This window comes from Bombus pyrosoma, linkage group LG9 (genome assembly GCF_014825855.1).
Source record: "Bombus pyrosoma isolate SC7728 linkage group LG9, ASM1482585v1, whole genome shotgun sequence".
NCBI classification, from domain to species: Eukaryota; Metazoa; Arthropoda; class Insecta; order Hymenoptera; family Apidae; genus Bombus; species Bombus pyrosoma.
Genome location: NC_057778.1, coordinates 11467179 through 11492800, shown reverse-complemented (window position 1 = coordinate 11492800; position 25622 = coordinate 11467179). Strand labels below are relative to the sequence as shown.

At 35.5% G+C, this 25622-nt stretch overlaps 4 protein-coding genes and 1 long non-coding RNA gene across 13 annotated transcripts in view; 4 read left to right on the top strand and 1 right to left on the bottom strand.

Annotated features, from left to right (window-relative positions):
* Window positions 1-4186, top strand: part of LOC122570624 (receptor-type tyrosine-protein phosphatase kappa) — a 118864-nt gene extending 114678 nt beyond the window's left edge. For all 6 annotated transcript variants that reach the window (XM_043733183.1, XM_043733180.1, XM_043733181.1 and 3 more), the window contains 7 exons: window positions 652-812; window positions 937-1072; window positions 1587-1836; window positions 2368-2444; window positions 2796-3035; window positions 3370-3714; window positions 4045-4186. In XM_043733183.1, coding sequence (XP_043589118.1) covers window positions 652-812; window positions 937-1072; window positions 1587-1836; window positions 2368-2444; window positions 2796-3035; window positions 3370-3714; window positions 4045-4125 — 1290 coding nt within the window. In that variant the 3' untranslated portion in view covers window positions 4126-4186. The remainder of the gene's footprint in view (window positions 1-651; window positions 813-936; window positions 1073-1586; window positions 1837-2367; window positions 2445-2795; window positions 3036-3369; window positions 3715-4044) is intronic.
* The window catches only part of LOC122570634, a 175058-nt gene that overhangs the window by 76201 nt on the left and 73235 nt on the right, over window positions 1-25622 (bottom strand). The gene's annotated exons all lie outside the window — the stretch shown is intronic.
* Window positions 4222-13812, top strand: LOC122570623 (protein phosphatase 1 regulatory subunit 12A-like). The gene has a single exon (XM_043733177.1). The coding sequence runs from the start codon at window positions 4222-4224 to the stop codon at window positions 7180-7182; it is 2961 nt and encodes a 986-aa protein (XP_043589112.1). The 3' UTR covers window positions 7183-13812.
* On the top strand, window positions 15556-18314 carry LOC122570626 (spermatogenesis-defective protein 39 homolog). Its single transcript, XM_043733187.1, has 9 exons — window positions 15556-16047; window positions 16122-16278; window positions 16409-16590; window positions 16666-16802; window positions 16871-16898; window positions 16962-17106; window positions 17182-17423; window positions 17515-17691; window positions 17766-18314. The coding sequence occupies exons 1-9, from the start codon at window positions 15973-15975 to the stop codon at window positions 17889-17891; spliced, it is 1269 nt and encodes a 422-aa protein (XP_043589122.1). The 5' UTR covers window positions 15556-15972; the 3' UTR covers window positions 17892-18314.
* Window positions 18473-24710, top strand: LOC122570631 (microtubule-associated protein RP/EB family member 1). Of its 4 annotated transcripts, none has more exons than XM_043733201.1 (7): window positions 18478-18956; window positions 19399-19690; window positions 21185-21416; window positions 21743-21787; window positions 22333-22421; window positions 22552-22707; window positions 22804-24710. In XM_043733201.1, the coding sequence occupies exons 2-7, from the start codon at window positions 19424-19426 to the stop codon at window positions 22870-22872; spliced, it is 858 nt and encodes a 285-aa protein (XP_043589136.1). In that variant the 5' UTR covers window positions 18478-18956; window positions 19399-19423; the 3' UTR covers window positions 22873-24710. The 4 variants fall into 4 exon arrangements, with proteins under 4 accessions (XP_043589139.1, XP_043589136.1, XP_043589140.1 ...); XM_043733202.1 differs by lacking the exon at window positions 18478-18956 and adding an exon at window positions 18974-19124; XM_043733204.1 differs by lacking the exons at window positions 21185-21416; window positions 21743-21787 and adding an exon at window positions 20087-20351 and having other exon boundaries at window positions 18473-18956.

The window sequence follows — 25622 nt, the reverse complement described above, 5'->3', positions numbered from 1 at the left end:
TACGAAATATTTCATTTTGAACGATAATATTTTATTTGAATGTTTGTTTCTGTTTCGAAAGAACTGTAAGCTGAACAATTAGTTTATGTCACATATTGGAAATTAGAAAAGCTGTTGAAAATCTTTAAAGCGAATTCAAAGGCTCGACTATGACGAAACATGATTTATTCATCAACTTGACTGACATGGATGTAACTTATAGCAGAGAGCCGTTTAAAATTCGGGTTGCGAGAGTTCAACTGCCGACGACACGTACGCATTATCTCGCTGAAAATGTCTCGAATTTATGAAATACTTTAATCGTGCACTAAAGTCGGAAAAATTTCTCTAGCCTTGCTGCTTCGTGAATAATTTCCGCGACGAAACTGTCGATATTTCGCGTGAAATAAACGCGTGAACGTAACAGCGAAATTGTCGATAGGTTGAAATAATTCTCTCACAGACTTTCGAACCTGATAAACATCAATTTTTATCGAAATTCCTCCAGCAAAAATAAAAATGTAAACCATTTCCAGTCCTGTCAAATTCACTTGCCATCATTTAGAAGCCTGATAAAGTTTCCAAAAGATCAAGCTAAATAGAAAATAGAAAATGGAAAAATATAAAAGGAGGGGATAAAGGTAAAGACAGAGTTATCGTTCGACGTTTCAGGAAGTTACGGAAGAACGAACATTATTGCAATTCCACTACACAGAATGGCACTCGCATACGTGTCCATTCGGAAACGCGGTTTTAGAGTTCCGTCGACGCGTGAGAGCGGTAGTCGGCTCCACCATAAAGAACGAGTCTGGGCCTATGGTGGTCCATTGCAAGTAAGTATTTCCATCGATATGAATTTCGATGGTTTGATGTAATTTCCAATTTGATAGCTTGCGATGCTTTCCGATCTGATAAATCGTTGAACGAAAGAAACGTTATGTTTTTGGAAAAATAAAGCGACGGTGGTGGAAGATCAGGCGTGTACCTGGCGATAGATGCGAATATGGAATTGGCCGAGGAAGAAGATGCTTTCGACGTCTTTGGCTATTTGAAAAAGTTGCGGCAAAGCAGAAGAGGACTTATCGAGAACTTGGTAAATTCATAATATCGATCGTCTTCTTATTTATGGTTTCGTTCGAGCGACGAGAGATAAGATGCTGGTTTAAGGAGATTGAGCTTTGCTTTTTCATGAGTTCTGTTGTTTGCACTGTTTATCGCGATATATAGATTATTGGAATCTCTAGAAAGCTTCGAACGTAGTTTACTTCGATAATTATTATTTTGTTATTAGTACCAGTTCTATTTTTCACTATTACTATATTTAAGAATATTCGCGATATTACGAGTTTCAAGAATACATAGACGTTTTATGAATTTTTCATCCAACGGTGATTTCCTTTTATATCCTATGCTCTATTATAAATATTCAAATTATCTTCAAAAACAGTATGAATATTTCATAGGAATTATAGTCCGCCAATTACGAATTATGAATATTTCGTATTATTTATAAAAAAAAATAAATAAAAGAGATGAAAAATAGTTAATAACTTTTAAACATCGATGTTACCCAACATTTTACAATAATCAGATTTATTATTACGCAGGAACAATATAAATTCGTGTACGACACGCTGGAGGAGTTTGTGGTGTGTGGCACCTCGTGGTTTCCGGTCTCGGAGTTGTCGCAGCGTCTTAAGCAGAAGAGCGTAAAAAATCCAATAACTAAAATGAATGAATATCAGCGGGAATATCAGCAAATTTGTAAGCAGACGCCGCGCTTTACGATCGGAGATTGCGCTGGAGGCCACAGGGCTGATAACAGGGAGAAGAACAGAGATGTGTTGGTTGTGCCGCGTAAGTTTCCACCAATAAAACATCGTATAAATGTTTTTCCGATGAACGAAAAAAAGAAAGGAAACGCTTTTACTACGTTGTAAAAATTGCATGTCGCGCATATGCGTATACTGCGTAGAGGCTCTATGTTTCATTTCCCTATCAGCTTTTATATCTTTTTCAGAAACTATACCGGCGATATTTATAAACAGATATGAATTTGTTACTCGTATTATACATAGATTCCAGGCGTGAACTTTCTTGTGTACCTTATACTTGCATTTTTCAAGCTATATTTTTTAAAAAGGAGCACACACTTGTTTCTCTTTTTGGAAATTAAATAATTGGTGATCTTGGAAGAGTTATATTCTGCACGTTGGGAATTTTATCGTGTTATATTTGTTCATGTCAGAAAAATATAAAATTATTTCGAAATATAATACGTAAACATCCCTTCTACGTGTGTGTGTATATGTGTGTATAAATAATGGATGTAATATTTAACGCGAGCCGATCATATCTTTATTCATGAACTAATATTTCTCACTTTAGCTGACAACTTCCGACCATACCTCACCAGCTTCCAGGGTAACAGTTACACCGACTATATAAATGCTGTCTTTGTGGACGTAAGTGTAACAATCTACATGTCTAAATGTTTCACGTCGATATTTCAATTTCCTCTAATAGTTAATTCCTCTATTGTAATAAAACTTTGTGTATCGTTTTCCTACAATCAGAGATTAACGGAGATTTATTATAAAATTCCCATATAAAAGGTTCTTCGTTATCCTCTCTGATAAAAATTACATTTCATCCAACGTGCACCGGATCTAAACCACCGCCCAGAACCAAATTGCTATATAGGGAAAGATCTTTTCTTTCGTCAATCTTCATCCCACGTCCGCTCTATTATATAAACTACTGTTCATTTCCTGCGAACATGGTCGTTTTTTCTCTTAAATGGTCGTTCTCGACAGGGTTACACGAAGCCCAGGGAATACATCGTAACGGAATGGCCTCTTCGACACACGTGCGGTGAGTTTTGGTCCCTGGTTTACGATTACGAGTGTTCAGCCGTGGTGGTACTCTGCGTACCTCCCCCAGGCTCCACCAACTTCCCCAGTTTCTGGCCCGAGGGAAAACACTCCAAGAAATACGGACCCGTTTTTACGATTGATCACATCAGTCACAACCACTACACGAACATCAAGACCTGGGTGAGAAACAGCTTGCTGCTCTTCCTTTTACACTCTTTGAATCCTCTCTACGGGGTTTAAGAAGACATCTAAAAACATTTTCTTGGGCAATCTAGTTCTCTAACTAGTACGGGTTGCTGGACCGAGATTCGAATCCGAATCTTTCGCTAACTAGGCTGATGGCTTTCCCAAATTAAGTTGCCCGCGTCGTCGAAGAAAATATTTTCTCTCAAACTCTTAAAGTCTCAAATGGCTACCACCTGGAATATAATATATAAGTTTTATTCAACCTGTCGCCGGCGTTCGAATACGATTTGGACGATAGATTCTAGAAAATAATCATATCGCTCTATAGATTTTTAGGATAAACAAGAAAATCGTGTCACTGACCGAGCTGATGGCAGGCGTGAAAGCACCACCGAAGACGGTTCAGTTGTTCCAACTGACGTGTTGGCCTATGGGTCACAAAGTTCCAACGTCGACAAACAGTCTGGTCGAGTTGATGAATATGGTCGAGAGGTGGAGGCAACGAACCGACTATGGACCGGTCGCTGTGGTCTCCCCAGATGGCAGAAGTCGTTGCGGTGTATATTGCGCCGCAAACGCGTGTATAGAACAAGTGATTCAACATGGGGAAGTGGACATTTTCCAAGCAGTTAAAACTGTACGCAGACATAGACCTCAGCTTGTCGAGAACATGGTGAGTGGTTATAAGCGGAGCAAGTTATTCGGCACATTCGCTTTTTCCACTTTTAACTGTCGTGTGTTCCAAATTTAAAAAAGGACATTGCTTCGAATTGTTGCGTATACTATTCTTTAACGATAGTTTCGTAATTCTGTTGTCGACCAACAGAAATTAACTAAAAATCAATTAAAATCAAACGACAAGTATCTATTTACGATACAAGATTATCGATATTTCCTACCTGTTGAACTTGTCTTGACTTGAGATTCCATTTAAAAACGAGGATTATTTTTCAATTTACAAACAATTTAATTGCCATTTAAATCGTGCTCGAAACTGTTGCAGACCGAGTACAAATATTGCTACGACCTGGTGCTACATTACGTGCTCCACTACCTGAACAAGGACATGAACGAGAAAAAGTGAGAAAGCGAGTTGAGGGACGAGCTGTGGTTCATTGAGTTCGGTCGCGGGGCGGCGCTGCCGTTGACTCCGGAGGAAGCCCCGGCGGACGGGGAGCCAATGGTCCCGTGCGCCCAGGGTCGCGTCATCGTCGAAACGGCGCGTCCGGCGCTTCCGTATTTCGCCACGTGTACCAGTTATCGTCGACAGGTGGCGATAACCAGCACCCCGATCGAGATAGCCAGTATATCTGGTACGTTCTCGAGTACCACACAGACCGATCAACAGTCAACGGGTTCTGGCAGCAACAGAGGCGCCATCAGTAAGATCCCGATGCTTCCGGCTCACAGTACCGCGGCCAGACCAGAAGACCTCGGTGTAACGCCCTGGTACCTCGAGGATTACCCTACCATAGATTCCTCGCCGGGGCCCATGGGCGATCGGAGCTCGTATCCCTCGTACTCGCACATGGACACGGAGATGAAGCCGGAAAGCACGTCCACGAGGAATAGCAGCATCGACAGCGAGGTACCACGACCTGGTCCAGCGAGTACCGCACCTAGGAAGGCGTACATGGATCTGAGAGACGCCATTGCTCTGCTGGACGAAACCTGCCCGAACCAGGAGCCCAGTCCGTCCCTCACGCCGAGAACACCCAGGACCCCGTTAACGCCACACCCGAGGAATAAACGGGCGCGATCTAAGAGCAGCGACAACTCATCGAACTATAGCAGCGAGAAATTAAACGATCGATCGTTCGAGAAAGAGGGTAAGGAGAAGAAGAGACCGTTTTTGAAGAAGATCGGCATCTCGAAGACGGAGGACAAGCCGTTCCTGGCGAAGCTTGCGCCTAAGATAACAGGCAAGCCTTACTTGGAGAAAATCGGGCCTAGCAAGGCGGTGGAGAAACCTTTCTTGGACAAGATTGGCTCGTCGAAGACGTTGGATAAATTTATATTCGATACTCCGCGTTATGAAAGGCGGGGCGTTAAGAATGAAACGTGTGTGGAGGAAACAACGGCGAAGACCGAGGAAACGAAGAAGGCGGAAGAGAAAAGGGTTCAGAAGAACATGAGAGTGGAGCAATCGTTCGACGTTCAACGTAGAAGGTCTGCTAAAGGTCCTTTGTTGAAGATGTATTCGTTCGAAACCGAGGATCTAGAATCGACTGTGCAAGTAAAGGAACTTAGAGATCCTCTCAGAGGTGCTTCTTTGGACGATGTCCTGGACTCCGGGCCTAGCTCTTTGCCATTGGATACTACCACCACGACGGAAGAGTCGCCTAAATTGGAAACGAAGGAACGGGCCAGCAACGGAGCTGAATTGCTCATGTGTCGCGTTACAACTAGCGAGGAAATCATTTTTACTAACACGAGTGTCAGTTCTGATAAAGAACTTAATAGCTGGGACAATTCACCAAGAAAAAGATGGCTGCTGAAGAGAGATCCATCGACACCAAGGACACCTACTCATCGAAAGGTGATGCAGAGCTCGCAGGCCGTTGAACAGACGCAAGATAGCGTTTCCAATTCGCCAGTGAAACGTCCAATCTCATCTGTTCTGCCAGATCAAAATGAATCACAAGCTGACTCCTCGGAGAAAAATATTTATTCGCCAATGAAGACCAGAAGACAGACATATGAAGACCTGCTGGACAGGGATGGCAAGGATCAGGGTGAAAAACCTAGCAAACAGGCGCAGTTTGAGAGAAGAGGAATTTCTTCGGATAATCTTTTGTCCAAGGATCGCTCTATCGCTTCTGTCGGATACCAAGAAAGAGACCAGGTCGAAAAAACTAGGGAAGCATCGTCAGAGGATTCTCTGGCGCATAGGATAGGTCAGGAGTATTCCAGAGAAACGTTCAAACAGCTTCAGGATAAGTTTAAGTACCATGAAATTCCTACTGAAACGTACGCGGACTTCAAAAGACGCACAAGAGGCAACGTTCAGAGCATAATTGGAAGGCAACAGGAACGACTAAAAGCGAATAACACCGTACCAGATGCTCGTGACAAAAGTCCCAAGGATCCTACGTCAAAAACAGACGAAGCGTCAAAGTCGGTAAGTTCGACTCCCGCTAAGATGGAAACAGATTCGACTTCGGAAAGCAAGAACGAAGTGGTACGAGTCCATGGAGGTACAGTTAGATCTGTACTAAAGAAACAACAGGGAATAGATCACCCTAGTGATCAAGACTCGGATACTAATTCATCCATAAGACGACCGAAGAGAAGGATCTTCCACGAACCGTCGCAAGAGACAATGGACTTGCTGACTGAGCTGAGGAAGGTGAAGAGTTTGCTAAAGACTCCGTCATGGGAGAAGGAGGATCTTGAACTGGATAAAAAACCAGTTCGACAGCCTAAGCGTATTCTGTTGACCGACAAGGAATTCTGTCTGTCTGTTGAACGGGAAAATAGTATTCGCCGTCCATCGAGGGTGATCAATTCCCTAGAAAGAACAGAGGAAGGACAGCTTGATAGGAAGCAAGAGGAAGATCGGCAAAAAGAGAAGGAGAAAGAGGAAGAAACGAAGGAGTCCGATGGAGGAATTCCTGGCCCGGCTCTGTTTGAGAAGAAGTGTTTGTCGTTGGACTATGCCGACGAGGAAAAACCACAGAAACCAGAAGCTAGAGCTGTATCTTTGGCTTCTGCCAGGAATTTGCCTTCGGAGGTTGAGGAAGCGGTCGATTACTCGGATGTAGCGTTGATATGCGACTCCAAAAGCTATTCCTCCGATGTTTTCAACACTCCATCGGATGAAACTAACGAGAAAGAGCGCGGTAGCGACTCGGAGAAAAGCGTTCCGAAGAATATGAGCCAGAATCACTGCGCTGAAGTCGATATCGCTATTCCTATCGATCAGAAGGCAAGCAGTCCAAAGGGTAGGGTTCAGATTCAGGGTAGGACTAGCGATCTTTACGAGATCATATCCCCGAGATCAACGCCATTCCGAGTAAAAAAGCGACTCGGCAAGATCTCTGTCGAGGAGACGGTCAAGCCGGAGAGTTTCACCCTAGGTTCTAAGGTCGACTGCCGATCCACCGTTGCCCAGAAACGGACCAAGTGCTTCCCTTTATAACGCACGCCGACCTGCCAGTGGGCGAAACGCTCTCTGACGACGTCCTGTGTTTGGCGTTCACTCTGAACGAAATTCGAGCCGAGAATAATGGCAAATCTGTTGGTCCTATCGTTTAACTCTTCTGATAAAGATGGATGGTGAGATTGATTTTGGAGATGAATTGTAATATAGGTGGTTGTAGACTGCTTTCGAATCCATCTTTGATTCTCGAGTACTGTCTTTTCGCTGTTTAGACAAACTTCTTTTTTTTTCTAACAGTGATCATAATAACAATAGGTTGTTCCGAGTTAAGAATAAATTTAATTTGATAAATAACAAATGTGTTATAAAAAATTAAATGATGAGTATCAGGAGGGTTAACATGGCCTGGTGTACTGCCACGCCCTTATCTCGCTCTCAATTTCTATCAGGGCGAAAATAGCAATCAACGTTCGCAGTTGTTCTTGGGGATAATCATACGAACTTAAATTCGACTCTCATTTCTTTTTTCTGTTTTCTTTTACTGAGAAACGCAATCAAAAGGTACATAAGCGGGACGATAATATTTCCTAAGAAACTATGGTGAAGAACTTATCTAAATTTTTGATTTTCGATAAAGTTATGATTTTCGGAACGTCCATTTTCTCCAAGATGCGAGCGATTAGAGACGGAGAGGATTTCCTTAAAGCTCGAGAGTCGTCAGTGCTTCACACTTACGCAGATAATATTCTAAAAACGCATCCCGACCACTTTTTACCCGACGTTTCGCGATAGGAAACGGCTCGAAGAAGCTCGACAGATCGACGCGAAATTTTCCACGCAGTGTATTATATCCGAACATCCGACAACGACGAAAAAACGGTGTCGCGCGCACACTTCCGCCTGTCGAGCAGTGCCTTGTTCGTGGATATATTTATTTAGACAAAAATGAGAAAAAACAAAAAAACGAAGAAAAGATTAAGCGAAAGAATTACGAAGAATCCTATCGAACGATAATTAAGTAAAAATGAAGAAAAAAAGAGAAAAAAAATCACAAAAAAAAAATATATATATATAATATATATTCCGACTGCGGGCCGGATTTTCTGAATGGGTCCATGGAGTTGTGCTTTCGATTACGCGCATCACGAATGTTCTCTCCGACGAATCTTTGAGGAAAAGGAAACTTTCACTAAGCTTCCGAAATTATATACGAAAGCAGAATGACATAGAAACGCGAATTTGTACTCTTTTCAAAAATCTATTTGGATCAAAAACTTCGTTCAAGTTAGTTGTGTTACTTGAATTCAACGGATTAGTAATAAGACTTTAAGTTTGAATTCGTACAAGTCGAGTTACTTAACTTTCCATCCGATAATTTCACTTGAAGAGAATATTTCCGACGGAAAATAGAGGCGGAAGCAGTTGCGTATGTAAATGAAACGTTAATTATATAATTATAAACGTAATTTGTAAAATCCATAAGTATAATTGTAAACGTAATTTCTAATCCATCCTGTGATGTATATTGTACAACGTAACGCAAAATCATCTCAAGCTGGAGATTAAAGCTGTCCTAATAAGAAGAAAGTAAATGGTACAAGATCTCGCGTCCGCGAGCAAACTTCGATTTACTCGAATTTGAATTGTTTGAACGTAGGTAACTCGGCTAATCTGAACGAAGTTAAAAAGGGACGATCGGACGACAGAAGAGACTAGGAAATCTCGCGAGAGAGTGCAACTCCCACGCTTGCCAAGCCTATTCCCCGTTCGGCGAAGCGCGTGACGTTTTAACGACGTAAAGAAAAACGTAATATATTATATTGTATCGGAGAATAACAGATTGTTACGTTCCTCTTATAATTTTCTAGAGGTAGATAGGATTGATAAACAACACTCAATGGAATAATACGGAAAGTAAAGAATAAATGTAGATATATAAATATAAATATATATATATATATATACACAGAGGCAAAAAAATACAATGACACGTAAGGAGAAAAAGAAAAAAAGAAAAAATGGTACATACTATCGTTACTCCGATGGAATATTTGTACGTATTCTATATACTATATATATTATATATATGACTATTAGAGACTAAAAGCGAGTTGGTATATATGTATATATATACTTGCCACGTGGTGTATACGCGTATGTATATATAAATATATATATATAGAAGCGTATGTGTACCTAAATAGGTGTACTTGTACGGATCCTATAGTTGACGAAATGTGCCAAACAAAGATACGATTTATTGTATGTTATGGAGTTACTTTTATATACATATATTTATACAGAGGGTTTGCGTAAAGTATATAAAACCCCGAATTGAAGATTCTTAACGTATTCTAAGTGTAGAGAAACTCTGTCAATGTGGTACGCGGCGTCAAATACGTCGCGCCCTTTTGTTTAACCGATGTACAGGATGGTCCACTTATTACGATCGTTTCAAATGTCACTTTTATATTTAAGGAGAGAAAAGAGAAATATCCCCGTAATATCGATAATACCAATAGGCTGAAAAGTTATTTTAAGAAATATAATTTACAAAAGGTAGGATCTATCGCGATTCAATTGGCATACAGAAATTCTTAATTCTCACGTTTGTAATGCAACGTGAAATTTTAGATAATTAACGCCATACGATTATGTCAACACCGAACGATTAATTTACTTACGGCAATTGTCGAGCATTGCTCTCCTCATTCGAAAAACTGCAATCATCGATAATAAAATATAACGGTGTCTTTTTTAATAAACTGGTAAAATTCTAGCTACGGAGTATCGATCACGAGAAAGCTCAAATTTTAATCGACGAGTGGACTCGCGTGAACCCAAGGTTCATCTCACGAGACATTCGTCTTCGTAAAGTTTGAAAAATCGTCGTTCTTCGCCGTCTATCCTCCTCGTTATCAAAAACGGAGTATATTTGAAGCGATCGTGGTTTATGGATTGTCCTCCATATATATGCGTATATATAATAAACGAATGTGTATGTGAGTAGAATAATAAGGGAGCAGAAAATTCGCGCAGCGTCGGTAGAACAGTAATATCGAGCTCAAACATCGTCTTCGATTCGAGGAATTATAGATTTTGAAGAAAACGCTCTGTATCGTTACGTGAGCGCGGACGCATCCAAACGATCGTAGGTGTTTAGACGCGCGTGTAACAAGTACACGCGAATTGTCCATTGCACAGGTGAAGGTGCGCGTGCAGATTACGTGTATACGTTCGTGTACCTATATGAGTGGATATCGTATATGGTACTTACTTACACGTACACGCATTCTCATCGACTATAATTTTATTTAAAAATCGCTATCCACCCGTGGTACTCGTTGCTTCTCCGCCAGTTTATCCCTTTTTCTTTCGACGTACTTAAATTTAGAAAATCACTGAAATTTCCTATTTTAACGTCTCTACGATAATTGTCGAATCGATTAAGGAATCTTTTTCTGAAATTATTATCTCTTATCGTACGATTGTCGTAACTTAGTTTCTTTGATTTTTCACCGACTTCTAAAATAATTGGTGAAATAATCGAATAATATAATTTCTTCTCTATTTCCTCTTTCGGTCTTTTTAAATCATAGAAATTTAATTATAAAAATTCGGTCATTTTGCGCGAAGAAACTTAATTCGTTATCAGAGTAAAGATCTTTCTTATCTGATATGACAGTAAAGTGTATCGTTGATCGATTCGTACGAATCTGTTACAATTAAAAGCAACGAGTACCTACTTGCTCGTATGAAACATAATTCACGATTTTCTTGTTCGGTAAACCCCGTGCAATGCGCATCGTTTACGTTCGACAAAGTGCAATCAAAAAATATGGTGAGGCAGGGTTCGCGTTCTAATTCGGGGCATAAATCGTCCAGACTCGTTCTTAACTTGGGAAAAGTAAGAGGAACATCACAACAGCTATCCGTCCATCTTATCGGCTGTCCATGCTCTTCGTCTGTGTGCGTACCGCTAGAAATGCGTGCTTCTCGTCTACATATACAATTGTCCATGTAGAACATCCTTTGCTTTACCATAACGAGGTCAGATGAAATTGAGAATGATAATCGAAGAAAAGTTATTTTCATTTATAAGAAAAATTTGAATAGATGCTGTACTATTTCAGAGAAATCTAAGGATCGCGTAATGTAGAATATAAATTTGGAAGATCTAGAAACAGAGTATTCCGCTGATAATTACAAAGAAAAGAGTTTTTTTCAATAAAGGTTATATGATAAATAAAAAGAAATCTTCGAAAACTGATATAGACTTTAAAATTACTTTTCAAATACTTTCGTTCGATGTACTCGGAAACTAATTAAAAATCATCGTACAATGTTTCATCTACTCTTTCGGGGTCTTGAAATTTGATTTTCAAAATGAAAAGTTTCCATACTTCTGATGCTGAAAATTTAAATAAAAAATTAATTAGAATTAGCAAATAAAAGGAATATTCCTTAAGGATAATCTACTTTAGGCACAGAGGACCAGAAATGAAAATAAATTTTGCTTCAATAGATGACAAATCGAATCGTAGATATTGAGAAGAAAAGCAACGCAAGGTAAATGAAAAGCACGCAGATCCGTTCTAAAGTATTAAAAAAACACAGATCAAAGATTCGCGAGGAGTAGAGATCGTTATATTCGGGTTTTAAACTAAGTACGTTTCTTTCTCGCGGGCGAGATTTTAGTGGCCGAGAACGAAACCCTAAACACGTCCATTCGTCACGGTCGCATGCATGAACTTTTAAAGTTTTATTGAAGAAGAATTTATGGGCCGTATTAGAAAGTTAGCCGTACGATTTTCTTATTCCCGCTGGAAATTTCGCGCTCGAATGAATTTTAACGATTTTACGCCCCGATCAATCGGTGATTGTTTTCATTCGATTGTTCTATCACATTTTACTGGAGTATTTTACTGGAGCCTTCGTTGCTACGAAAAAATAACGAGGATTCTTTTAAAAAAGAAAGGATTTCCTTTTTTGTTTATTTGTTCGTTACTCCTGACGAATGTTTTCTATCGTTGTTTGGCCGAATGGTTGCTAATGTTTTAATGTTTCAAGGGAAAGTGGAATATCGATGTGTGGTATTATAAAATCGGGAAAGATTTTGATATTGAATGATTGGATAGTTGTTGTTACACTAAAATATATAGTATATTTTATTTGTTGTAAAAGAAAGATAATATATGAATGCACATGTGAGACAACGGAGAAGCTTTTGAAACGTAAACGTACGAATACTTGGACTAATCGACAATATGATGGAAATGACCTAACGTTTAATGTTTCTTTCAAGCTCGTTGAAAGCATGTACAGATTTATTAGATTTTTTAAATGTTGAATGTTTATGTTGTCCAATTGAAACTGTATTCTAAGCGAACGATTCTCTTGCAAGATGTACTAGACTTGAAGATACGTATTGTTCGAGCGTCGAGTATTTAAATTACGCGCGCAATTCACAAGCCGAATCTCGGGACTTTGGACGCGTATGTCTTTCAGATGATGATAGTTCTTTCTTTTTTCCCTATACGATTTTTGGCAATAAAATTAAACGTCTCGTTTTACGTGTATGGTAACGTCCAGAAATCCCTATTTCTATGGTAAATGCCAAAAAATTAGAAAATACGGAAACAAGACAGAAATGCAGTAAAATAGAGGAACGACGTATCTTTGCCTTTTTTCTCTTTCTCAAAAGGGACATTATCTTTCTTCGAGTAGTCGGAAACATCTGATTGCAATTCGTATATATGAGAAAATACATTTTCGACATTCTACTGCTCTATTCGAGTCAATAAAATCTTCATCGGCAATTATATCACACCGTTGCAACGAATATGACTCGACGTAAATATTTTTTCCTTCGTCTTCTTTTTTTTTTAAAGATATCATACATCGCTTGAATAAAGTTAAATTAAAAGACACTTAGTCCCGCTCTGTAAGCGTCGTTCTTCTTATTGATAATTAACAAACATTTTGATCATCATTTTTGAAAAATGACGAACGAAGCAAGAATATAACGTACTCGTATAATTTGCAAAAATTCCACTGAACAAAAATGAATTTCATAAATCTGTCACCACATGACGAATGCATAAATTTTCTAATCTGCCAATCTGGTTAACTACTTACGATGAAATGAAAATTTGCAATGCAGGTTCGTCACAAAAGTGAAGAGAGATTAATTTTTATTAGGTATAATTATTAATCAGATTCAAGTGAATTTGATTGTAATAACAGTATTGATATTTTTGCATTGTTAATATCACGTAATTATAATATATAATATAGCGATACACGTAAAATGAGATTGCAACGTGAAATAAAAAGAAAAAGAACGATGTTGTCGCGAATCAAATGACAGGATGAATTTTTTAAAGCACAAGACGTTAAAGCGTTCAAGAACTCATTTTCACCAAGTTTGTCATATTTGCAATTTCTCCCTTCCGTGCATCGTTTTGCCCGAAAAAGTACGAAATACCATGAAAAAACGTTGAGAACGAGTTCTAAATGCAATCCATTTATCGAACTGACATTAAATGGCGAGCGAATGAGCGACGTTTTGTAAATTGTGTGATAAGTGATTTAAATAAAAACACGATGTGGTACATTTTGTGTAACATTGGTACATTGTTGTAAATAATAAATAGATCGTATGTTGTATTGCGGCTATTCCGTTTATCCCCCCCCCCACACCTTGTTAAAATCCACAGTATAATCGTAATTCTACATTTAATAATTTACAATGTAATGACATACATATTGTGATATTTCAATGGAAAACTCACGTTACAAAATACATTTTATAGAATATCTTACAGCTATGGTAGAATGTGCCAGCTTCTGTAAAATCATATTTTTCTAACAGCTTACAAAATAGTCTTTCTCGAAGAATGAAAAAACATTTAAAAGTTTAATTAAATATTAGAAATAAATTTCGAATTTCGAGTTTCAGAACTTTGTTACAAAGTTCCTCCATGCTACTTCTGATTAAAGGATTGGGTTGAGTCATTCTAGGATCGCTGGACAGGCCATTAGATGATTACCTTGAGATGATAACAGTTGATTACCTTTAAATAAACGTTTATTGAAATCTTTAGTAATGTACAAGATAGATAAATTATATAAATTATATAATTCTATTACTAATATTGATATAACATAATTCGATATTATAATATTGTTATAAATTAATAATTTCGATTCTATTCCTAATTCTATTTAAAAATAATTGGTATATGCAAAAATAACATACTTCCTAACCTCTAACTTAGAAACAGAAAAGGGAACTAACAAGATCTATGGCTAACGAATGGCTTTGAACAGCGTGCAGATGTTCTCATTGCTAGATCGTCCACGAATTGCAAGCGGTGATCCTTTTTGACAGGTCGGTATTTCATAACCTGAGACACAAAGTTCTATTTAATGTAACGATTATGCGGCTAACTATTATTCCAGTTCACCACCACCAGCATTACTGCGGACTAAACCAGAGAGGAAATAAGAGTGCTCACGCTTATGAACCTGGTTGTTCTCAGACTAATGCTGCACCATGCGGTCAAGTGCTGAAGTCAACTAAAGCTAGCATATACAAGAACCTATAAAATTAGGGATCTGTCTTGTTTGATTGCACACTAGCATAGACAAGAACCTATGGAGTTCCACGGCTACAAGAACCTATTTAACTATATTGTTCTGCGAAAAAATTCATATCTACTTTTCTATCCGAGATAGACAAGTATAACTAGACAAGAGAATGATAAAATCGTGCAATAATGATTTATGTTAGTAAAAGTATAATTCTAAAAAAGTTAAAAATAAAAAAAGGTAACTAAATAAAGGTAAAATAAAAAAGTAGGGAAAGTATCTAACTTTAAAATTAAATACATAGGTTCTTGTATATCCTAACTTTAATTGACCTCAGCACTTTACCACATGGTGTACTGTGAGACAACTAGAACTATGGATGTCAGCACTCTTTTTTCATCTCTGACTGACTTATACCTTCTTATAAAATGTTATAAAAATTATAAAAAATTCATTTCATTACTTCAATCATGTGTTACTTTATTGAAATTGTTTTGACTATTCAAAATCAGCGCTCTATGTATGCTGGACAATACAAGAAACTTTCCATCCTCAAATCTGGAACTATCACCACCATAGCAGTTCCCAAACCTGTAAATACGACCGTGCCTTCGATGCTTTCGCCGAAGGGTGGCGTTAAATACAAAATTCTAATCCTAGTCTTGACACTCGCTAGGGAAACTGTCTGAAAATTGAGTCGTGTCTAATCGCAAAATATCAACCTCGAAAGGTCAATATAGTTCGCGTTCTTGCGAGACAGAAATAAGCAGAGTGTCTCTGTCTCTGTCTGAGTTATTCATAGAACTGGAGTCTTCTTGCCTTTCATGTTGATTTTTCACAACTAGTCATGACTCAATTTTTGGACAGTTTTTCTTAGGCTTTGGATTTCGATATATCGGTGTCGAAATTTGCCTATATGATGGTATATACGAGTATGATACGAATGCACATTTTCCTCTCGCCGTTCGTACGGACGTTTCTCCCACCAAAAGCATCGAAGGAAGAAATATGCGTATAGTACGACCATTTGACCGCTAGAGGCGGTAATTTGCGGAATGTACTTTTGGCTGAATTTCTCTCACGCTCATCGGCGACCTCCCTACTCACCTCTCTGGTTCCATAAATAATAATAATATGTTAGACTTGTATCATACGTCGTCTATGATTTAATATCTGATGTTCCAGTGTAATAATACATAAATATATAAATATTATTATTTATACAGAATTGAAATCATGACTTCTGCTAAAGATGATGAAGATTTTTGGTACAGTAGCGAGAAACGATCTTTCTGCTTTGAAAATAACGAGGTTGAGTTCACAAAACTGCCATTGATAGTAATTTTTTGTCACTTTAACCAACAATTAATGATATTAAATGACAGGTGGATCAATTGTTTGGAGTATCAAAGACCGATACAGATAAATTATGGGCTGGTATCTCCAACACGTCGACTGCGGACGGATCTTTAAAATCTACTAATGATTATCAGCCACTTAAGCCTATGTTATCTATTATCTCAGAAAAAACACTTTCTTGCAGTACGTCAGTAAAATCATATAAATCAATTCTTGGTGCAGTTGCTTGAATTTTCATTATTTCCATTAACTGATAGGTTTGAATACCAAAAACAAAGACATATATTATATGAGCACCTTTCACGTTTCATAGTTTTAGCTACGGATAAATTGCAAAATCTTCATCCAGAAACAACAGGTCTACAGCCAGATATTACTCTTAGAAAAATTTTACTTGGCCAACCATATTCTTTGGAACAATATAAATCACTTATCAGTAAAACTACCTTATTAGATGCAGCGATAATAAGTGGTGATGGAAATGCAATTTTAATAGTAATTTTTGATTTCTACAATTTCCGTAGTACCTTAAAAAGATTTTACGTATTCTAAATAAAATAAATGTTGTAGATTATTTTATTCCTTACAAAAACTCTTAAACGGTCTTTAGTTCAGAGAATATTAGCAGAAAGGCCAGATGCTGTCAATGTTTATATAAGATATCTTTCCATAAGAATGCAAATAAATGAAATTATAGACATTTTAACGTATGTATTGCAGTATTTATATTGCTATATTATTTTCTACATTTCTAATTGATTTGTCATTTTTACAGAATGCTAGGACAACCAATGGATGCAGCTGTAAGTTTTGATTTAACAAAATTTTTGACTTTACAAAATCACAGTAAATTTGTCCTATTTTAGATGAAAACTTTACACATTATCATAAAGAATACTCGAGATCCTGATAGATTACTAAACAAACTTCGAAATAGTTATAAAACACAATTTTCAACTTTAACTGAGTGTAAAGAAGCTTTATTTGTTCAATCCTACATAAAGTTACTTGGTAACTATCTTTCTAGTATAATTTCAAGAATTTTGATAAATTATATATTAAGTAGATATCTTTTAATACTATTAGAATGGCAAATGGTAGCAAAAGTAATCGATGGAAATGAAGAAATTGAACTAAATTCATCAGTTCTTGACTGTCTAAAACACGTGTGTAAAGGTCACTGGGATTTGCCAGAGGGTAAATTAATGTCTCCTACAATTTTATCTCAACAGCATGATGTGTCTCCTAGACAGTATCAAAAGGTTGTATTAGAAGTTAAAGCAGCAGCTAAAGAATGGGATGATGTTGATCGATTGCTTGTAACAAAGGCATGTTTTATATTAAAATTTTGTAAATTAATAATAATTAATGACATAAAAAAGTGGATAATGAAGACCATTGTTAATTTGTAAATACTAGGGATGGCTAGGAAGCAAAAAATTGCAAATTCATCTTCCTATCGAAGATGTACTAAAGATATTGCATAAAAATAGTGCACCTTTCGAGGTTCTGGAAAAATACTTAAAATATGTCGATAATATAGAGAGGCGATTGGAATTATCAAAAAATATGCATTGTTTTAGAATAGCAATTGATGTAAGTGTACAATTATTCGAATATTGGCATTAAGAAAAACTGACGTATTATGAATTTTATATTTTTTTTCATAGATACTTGTACAACAAGCAGATCGTACGGCGTTAATGGAATATAAAACAAAATTACAACCTCAATCCGAAGAATATTTTTACGCGGAAAGCGCGTTACGATTGCCATCGGTTAAGTGGAAAAGCTAAAACTACTTCTATTTATATTATACTGTATTTAAATATTTATTACACGAAAAACGTAACTATACATTTCCACAATTAATTTTTACTAATTTCCTTATAAAGTATATTTGTATATAAATTACAGCGACTACAAAAAATATTTGTATATCAGTGTATTTATTGTAGAATTATATACCAATTAATCAAGTCCAAGTATATTAAATATCATTTGGTAATACTTCCGTATGACTATAAAAATGTAGTACTGCGAAATTAAAATGTAGAATCTGATAAAAAAAACTAACTAAAATAACTGTACCAAATTATGCATATAAATACTATTCAAATATTCATATATTTATAGAATACATGTAGTAGTCACTAATACCTGTTAAAACCTGCCTTATCAGTGGATGTGATGATAAACAATAAATAAAAAAAGAAAAATGTGACTACAAATACTTTTTATAACCAACGTATTTCGTTTATGTTGTTTCAAATATTCTCGAAGAATATTGAAGATAAAAATATCAATCCTGTATGATCGAACGATAGCAAAATTCATGATAATTGCCCGCTCAACGCTTTTGTCCAAGAAGACCGCTATGATTGGCGAGTTGCAAAGATTGGCTTCGCGATATGGCACACACCTTGTGAGTCAGGATTAAACGTTTTATCTACTCTCTGTTAACGGATATCGTGAATTCTTCGATTTTGAACGTATCTCGGAGCAACGAACTCGCCTGCCGGCGACTGAAATCTCTGGATCGCGGTTATATTCGTTTGTTAATTTCCATTGACACACGCATGAAATTTTTGTTGCTACGCGGTCGATTCGACGGAATAGCTGAATCGGATACGCGGTAAAAATAAATACGTACAGTAAAAAGCGCAAAAGAAGGATCACCGTGATAATCGTGCTTATTTTTCGGATGAAATTCAGTGCAGTACACGTGCATCATCCAATCGTTGCCGAAGGAACCGTTAGAAGTTTCAGTCGTGTGCGCGTTTGAACGATCTAGTATACATTTGTCATCTACGTGCGGAGAACCACTCCCGATTGGTGTTACGGTGTTTCCGTGATACTTGGTAAGTTATTGTACCATTCCAGCATCTTAATGGTCGAAAAAAGGATAAAGATGTTAAAATTTAATTACATTTCTATGCTTTGACTCGGTTGCTACTGTTACATCTTGCAAAAATATGCGTAGCACAAAGTCGTGGCATGTCGAAGAAAGAGCCCCGAATATGTCGACGGTCAGTGTTTCGAGCCAAAAAAGTGAATGGAATGTTATTCCTTTTAAGTCTGCTTCGAGATCAACCGTATAAATAATATCAGTGATCGTTTTTCGATCGACTAATGAATTTGTTATATTAGATCACTGTGTTTGCCACTGGGCTTTAGAACTTGATTCTTTCTTTATGTATTATATATGTTTTGCATTGTATCAGTATAATGATAATGTACAGTTTTTCTAACTTGCAATCTGTTTCATCTTTTTCCCCTATCTGTTGAATCGTTATGTTTTAGTTACCGTTAAAAGAAGAGTACCAATATGGCTGTTAATGTTTATGCAACAAATGTGACAACTGAAAACCTAAGTCGACATGATATGTTGGCATGGGTAAATGACTGTCTGCAGTCGTCGTTTACCAAGATCGAAGAGTTATGTACTGGAGCTGTTTATTGTCAATTCATGGATATGCTTTTCCCTGGAAGCGTCCCATTGAAGAGGGTCAAGTTCAAGACTAACCTTGAGCATGAATACATACAGAATTTCAAAATTTTGCAAGGTGGTTTCAAAAAGATGAATGTAGATAAGGTAAGTAATACAAACTTATATAAAGTTTATGCAATGAGAATCCTAGGTAAAATATTTTTAATGTTTTTGAGAATTCTTTTAAGATTCAAAAGTTGAAATGTTTTAACATTTAGTATTCTGTGTGACATTAATTTTGATCAGGAAATGTGGGATTGACAATAATACTATCAAAACTAAAAGCATTATTTATAATTATAAGATTTTACTTGTTAGGAAACTTAGAAAATATAATAGTTTAATGTAGATAATGAAATAAGACACTAGTGTCAAGGTAAGCTGAAGTAATGAAACAAGATATTCTGACAATACATGGAATTATGTTGCTTCATTGAAAAGTGTTGTACAAAGTGCCAATAAACATAAAACTATAATTCAATTGTTATGAAAATGGTTCAGGTAATACCAGTGGACAAATTGGTAAAAGGCCGCTTTCAAGATAATTTTGAATTTCTACAATGGTTCAAGAAGTTCTTTGATGCAAATTATGATGGCCGTGATTACGATGCTTATGAAGCTCGTGGTTGTACACCATTGGGTTCTGGTGTTGATGGAACCCATAATTTGTCAAATCCTCAACTGGTACCTTTACCACCTCAATCAAAGCAGATGCAAATGCAACAAAAGCATACACAGCAACGTAACATTGCCCCTCGTCAACAGGGTACAGCAATATGGTGTCAATTTAATAATATTGCTTTTTGCATGTCATATATTTTTACCCATATTATTTCAAAAATTGTCTAATTAAATGCTACATCAAATTTTATTACAATTATATGTAATTGCATTTATAAAGTATAGTTGAAGGCACCATTTGCTTTTGCAGTTTTAATCACATGCAAGTGTACAGTTACATGGATTGAAATTATTTTGTAGCACAATATCTTCTTATTATTTATCCATTTTATATGTAAGCAGATATCTATTTCTCCATTATATTTAGTTTTACAATAGTAAAATATTGCACATGCTTTAATTATGAGTAGCTTGTTATTCATGATCATCAACATATGAATAAAATTTCTAAGACAGTTATTTACTACAGTAGTAGAATGGTATCATGACTGTTATTTTTAACAGTCTATAAATACACTCAGGTGGGGGGTAACAGATTGTCTTAGGAGAATAGAATAGACTGGACTTTCTTTAATCTTCGTACTGTATCTAGGGAAGACAATCTGTGTTGATGTATAACAAGTGATACACAATTTATAATTTGATTAAAATCTGTTAAATATAACATATAATTTTTAATTTGATATGTAATTTGATATCAGGCCTTTCTATTGATAAATTTACAGTTTAAAAATAAAGTCCTAACAATCCTTGTATTCCCTTCATTTATTTTATTATATTTTCTTATTTTAACTTTTTTATTTCATGTTTTAGGTTTTCATATATAGAAATTATTAATATCGTCAAAACATTTTTCTTATGTTAATTTTTTTGTTAATTTATTATTTTGTTCCACGTGCTTTTTGCAATCATTTGCAGATTGTTCCAATTGATAAACTGGTGAAAGGCAGGTTCCAAGACAACTTTGAATTTTTACAATGGTTCAAGAAATTTTTCGATGCAAACTACTCCAGAACAGAGCCGTACGATGCACTTGCTATGAGAGGAGGAGAAGCCATGGGTAGTGGTGGAAATAATGCACCGCATGGCACTAATGCAAAACGCACCACACCACGTGATGTAAATTCGACTAAACCGGCTGCTCGTATTGGTACATTATTTCACAACTATTTTCTTTTATATCATTTGAAGTTGCGTTGTCAAAAATAACGCGGACATTTGCCAAAAATAATTTATTTTTAAGAATAATGAGAAAATTAACATATTGATTCCCTTCTAATTTACAATCAACATGGCCTGGTTTTGCTTAATTGAAAATAACAATTAAAAAATATATATAATTGCCAAAAAATACGATATATAATCAAATATTTACTTATTTTTTTGTATACGAATATTTTCATAATTCAAATTGCAAACATGAAAAGACAATGGGCTTGTGTGTCCTAATAACATGAGAAAAATATTTCGCTTCAGGTGAGGAACCTTCGCCTCCTGTACCTACAGCTAACGTCAAGTCTAGTAATTATTTTTTTTTTGTCTTCAATATTTTTATGCTCGTTTCTTTTATTTCTTTAGGTTTTGGAGGGTTTAAAAAAGGGTATCTTACCCAACAAATTTGTTTTAGAGTTCTGATGTTTCTTGGTAGTAGTTTAAGAAGTAGTTCAAATTTAATAAAAAAGAAAAGGGAAGATTTATAATTTTGGTTGTCCATCCTTCATTTAACTGTTTAAGAAATCATGTAGATATTGCTTTATTTATTTGCTAATCATAAATACTGTGAATAATCATCTTAATGCATGCTCTTTATCTTGTTCTATTGTACAGTTCACTGTATAGATTATGCTTTTATTATTTATATTTAGTATAGTTACACTGCTTGTTGTAAGAACATCTACACAGTATTATTTTAATATTAAAGTAGATTTGTTATTAAGTGTATATAATTCTCTTGTGATTCATAATATCTTTGTAAATACGATGAATGTCATATTGCATCTGTAGAGATTATTATGAATAAAAACGACGAGTGACTTAAAAAATAATGTATCAATTTTCGCATCTAGTTAACAAAGCTCCGGCTCATCGTCCGCAAGCGAAAACAGGCGTGGGAAATCGTGTCGAATCTGGAAAAGTTGAAGAACTTAGTGCCCAGGTATGCGGCAAACCATAAATATTACTTACAATTCAATATGTTATATAATAATTAATATACTTCTATTATATATAATATATTATATATCATTATTTATAATCATAATGCTATTTATAATAATTTCTCGTAGTTGATGGAATTAAAAATGTCGTTGGATGGGCTGGAGAAAGAAAGAGATTTCTACTTCGGGAAATTACGTGATATCGAAGTTATGTGCCAAGATTGTGATAACGGAGATCCTCCCCCAATAGTACAGAAAATCTTAGAAGTCCTTTATGCAACAGAGGTATACTTCATACTTCAATGACACATATACATATAATTGATATCTTGTTATAAAATTACATTATATTACGTTGTTGCTATTTCTTTGATTATGCAGGAAGGATTTGCACCGCCAGAAGAACTGGAAGGAGACGGTCTTGCGCCAGATGACGAAGAAGAATATTAACTTCACTTTTTTTTGTACAATCATTATAAAAAGTACGACAGCAAATTGTCCAAGTGCGTTTCAGTTTATTATCTATTTGTGAGCCAGTATCAGTACCCTTCGCATAATTGATAAGCTACTTTGTATAGCTATTTAAGCATTTCCGCCTTTTCATTTTCGTTACAAACGTTTTCACCGAGAGTTCATTAAAAGATTTGCACGTATAATTAGGGTAGGAAAGTACATTAAATAAATGCACTTGAATAACTTGTACTCTACGACAAGTAATTATTAAGGGTCAAAGAAAAGAAAAAACAGAATTAGCAGTTCATATATTGTCATAGTTCTTTATCGTAATAAAAAATAACGGTAGAGCTTTGAACATCGATAAGTCTCAAAATATGAATAGAAAAAAAGAAAGAAAATAAGGGAAAAATATTTTTGGATGCAGATACTCGACGACTATCTGAATCCAGTTTGTTATACAGTAATTTTATGTTAACTATGTTCAATAACGTGTGAGTGTTTTTGTTTGTAAATGCACTACTGTTTTTATCGATAAATAGGTGAAATCTCGTCGGTTTGTCCTTTTCGTACATTGTTGTAGTTCTTTGAAAACCGTATTTTATGAGCGCATAATCTATAGTATAACTGTTTCAAACCTGTTTACCTTGTGCAATTGCGACACAATGCGTATGATACAATCGATTATTTGTTAACAATTGAAACCATTAATTTTTCACCGATCATGGATGTGAAATACGATATATGATATAATATGTCGAAACTGATTCTTGAAACGCATTAAATTGAATTCCCCAAATTTTATACACACCTTTCGTTTTTTCTTTTCTTTCTTTCTTATGTTTTTTTTTTAAATTAATGGAAGATCATAGTTTATGCTATCATTGTATAATTTATAAATTCATAGACACGATTGCGATCTAAAATCTAAAAAAAAAAAAAAAAGAAAACTGAACGAAACACGAATAGCACATGTTTCTTGAGAAATGACTAGAAACGACGATGATATTCACTTCTGTTTCCAGCTAATTGAATTTTGGAGATGCGAACGATCGTTCGATTCGGAAATTAGATTGAATGTCTGGTTTTGCAGAAATATTTATTTCACGCGAGGGAGACAACAATCGTCTTCGCATCTCCACGATCCGTCTTTCAGAACGAGAATGGCCTTAAAAACCAGCGATAAACTTGAGATTACAGAGGAAATACTCGAATTATTAGAGAGCAAACGCAAAGTGTATCTCCGAGCAGTACGACATAATTGATAAATGAATTACGTTGCAAGCACGAGGAAAAGCTTAGCTTCTGAGACAAAAAATAAAAAGATGAGAAACACAAGTAAAAAAAGAAAACAGGAATTAAAAAGAAAAGCTAATGAAGAAAATTTGTAAAATTATACGGTCAGAAAGGGATTGAGTGAGAGGAAACGAGTGAAAGGGAAAATCAAGCACGTAAGCGAAAACTATGCGAATAATTTGCTACGTGCCATGGTATGGCTGGGTAATACGTATGTCTTTTGAAGTCATCAGGTTCAAAATCCATCATACAGTAACGACAAATTATGTATTCGACATATTTTAGTTTTCTCTTAAGAATTAATCGAATATAAACCTTAAGATACGCGTCGATCATTGTTACTATCGTTTCTATTAGGATAATAATGCTCGTGTTAATTATGTGTAACGACTATAAGAAAAAGACGAAAGATATACGACGCACTTTAACTTGCGCTACGTTTATTGCTCTATGTGTGCGTATATAGCGAACCATTGCGAGAATGTGCTTCAAAATTTGAAATTTTAATGGTGAGGTAATAAACGTTTAATAGGATTCAACATTGCATGGTTTCCTTTTTTTTAATCTTTGAATATGAGGATTGAAATTTTCAAATATTAAGATTTCATATTAGAGTAGAAAATATTTAAAAAATATTTCTTGATACGACTTTTCGATTGTTTATCATTTACAATATAATATGTGTCATATATTGCTTTTTTAAAAATATTTGACATCACATATATTGAGAATTTATTTGGGTCAATTTGTGATGTTTCAAATTCTACATTGTCGTATTGTTGCTGTAGTATATATATATCATAGATTTAAGTGTTTTTAATTTATTGCAGTTAATCATGCTGCTTCATTTGTTAGTATTTCAATTTTTCTTGTGCTCTTATAAGTCTGATTTTAACAATAATATCTATACCATTAAAATTTTAGTGTATCAGGAGAAATGGGAGTATTTTATAAGGTAGATAACGAACTACGCGTAAAAAAATTACGAATTACGAATTACGAATACGTCGATAAGTTTTTTGACATAACTTTTTATCTCTATGTTCGAAATGGTAATTTTTTTTTAAATTCATTCATCGTGAAAAAATAAATTGATGTGTAATCTATATGTACAAATTTTAAAATGCCATATAATAAATGAGAATTGCAATTTTGCTAGCAAATTGCAGTTGCAACGACTGTTTCAATTATGCTAATAAATAAAATGAAAAATATCTTTAATTATCTTTTTCTCTGAATTACTCAGAATGATATGAAGAAGTTGTGTAATCCGCAAGATTTTTTAGAAAAACCTGCATCATATAATAAATTTATTCCACAATATCTTAGTTTGTAAATCATATTTCTCCAATTCATTTTTTATTTCACTTCTTTGTCATATACTACGCAGAAAAATATCATTTAAAAAGAAGTAGGTACACGTTATTCAGCGAGTCACAGAAGTATTCGTA

What these genes read in the sequence shown, in the direction of transcription:
- LOC122570623 (XM_043733177.1), top strand. Translation starts at nt 4,222, where the DNA reads ATGGTCCCGTGCGCCCAGGGTCGCGTCATCGTCGAAACGGCGCGTCCG.
- LOC122570626 (XM_043733187.1), top strand. Translation starts at nt 15,973, where the DNA reads ATGACTTCTGCTAAAGATGATGAAGATTTTTGGTACAGTAGCGAGAAA. An exon ending in ATCCTACATAAAGTTACTTG is followed by an intron (nt 17,107 to 17,181) that starts GTAACTATCTTT and finishes TAATACTATTAG; the next exon opens with AATGGCAAATGGTAGCAAAA. An exon ending in ATCGATTGCTTGTAACAAAG is followed by an intron (nt 17,424 to 17,514) that starts GCATGTTTTATA and finishes TGTAAATACTAG; the next exon opens with GGATGGCTAGGAAGCAAAAA.
- LOC122570631 (XM_043733201.1), top strand. Translation starts at nt 19,424, where the DNA reads ATGGCTGTTAATGTTTATGCAACAAATGTGACAACTGAAAACCTAAGT. An exon ending in AAAAGATGAATGTAGATAAG is followed by an intron (nt 19,691 to 21,184) that starts GTAAGTAATACA and finishes AATCATTTGCAG; the next exon opens with ATTGTTCCAATTGATAAACT. An exon ending in TTGAAGAACTTAGTGCCCAG is followed by an intron (nt 22,422 to 22,551) that starts GTATGCGGCAAA and finishes AATTTCTCGTAG; the next exon opens with TTGATGGAATTAAAAATGTC.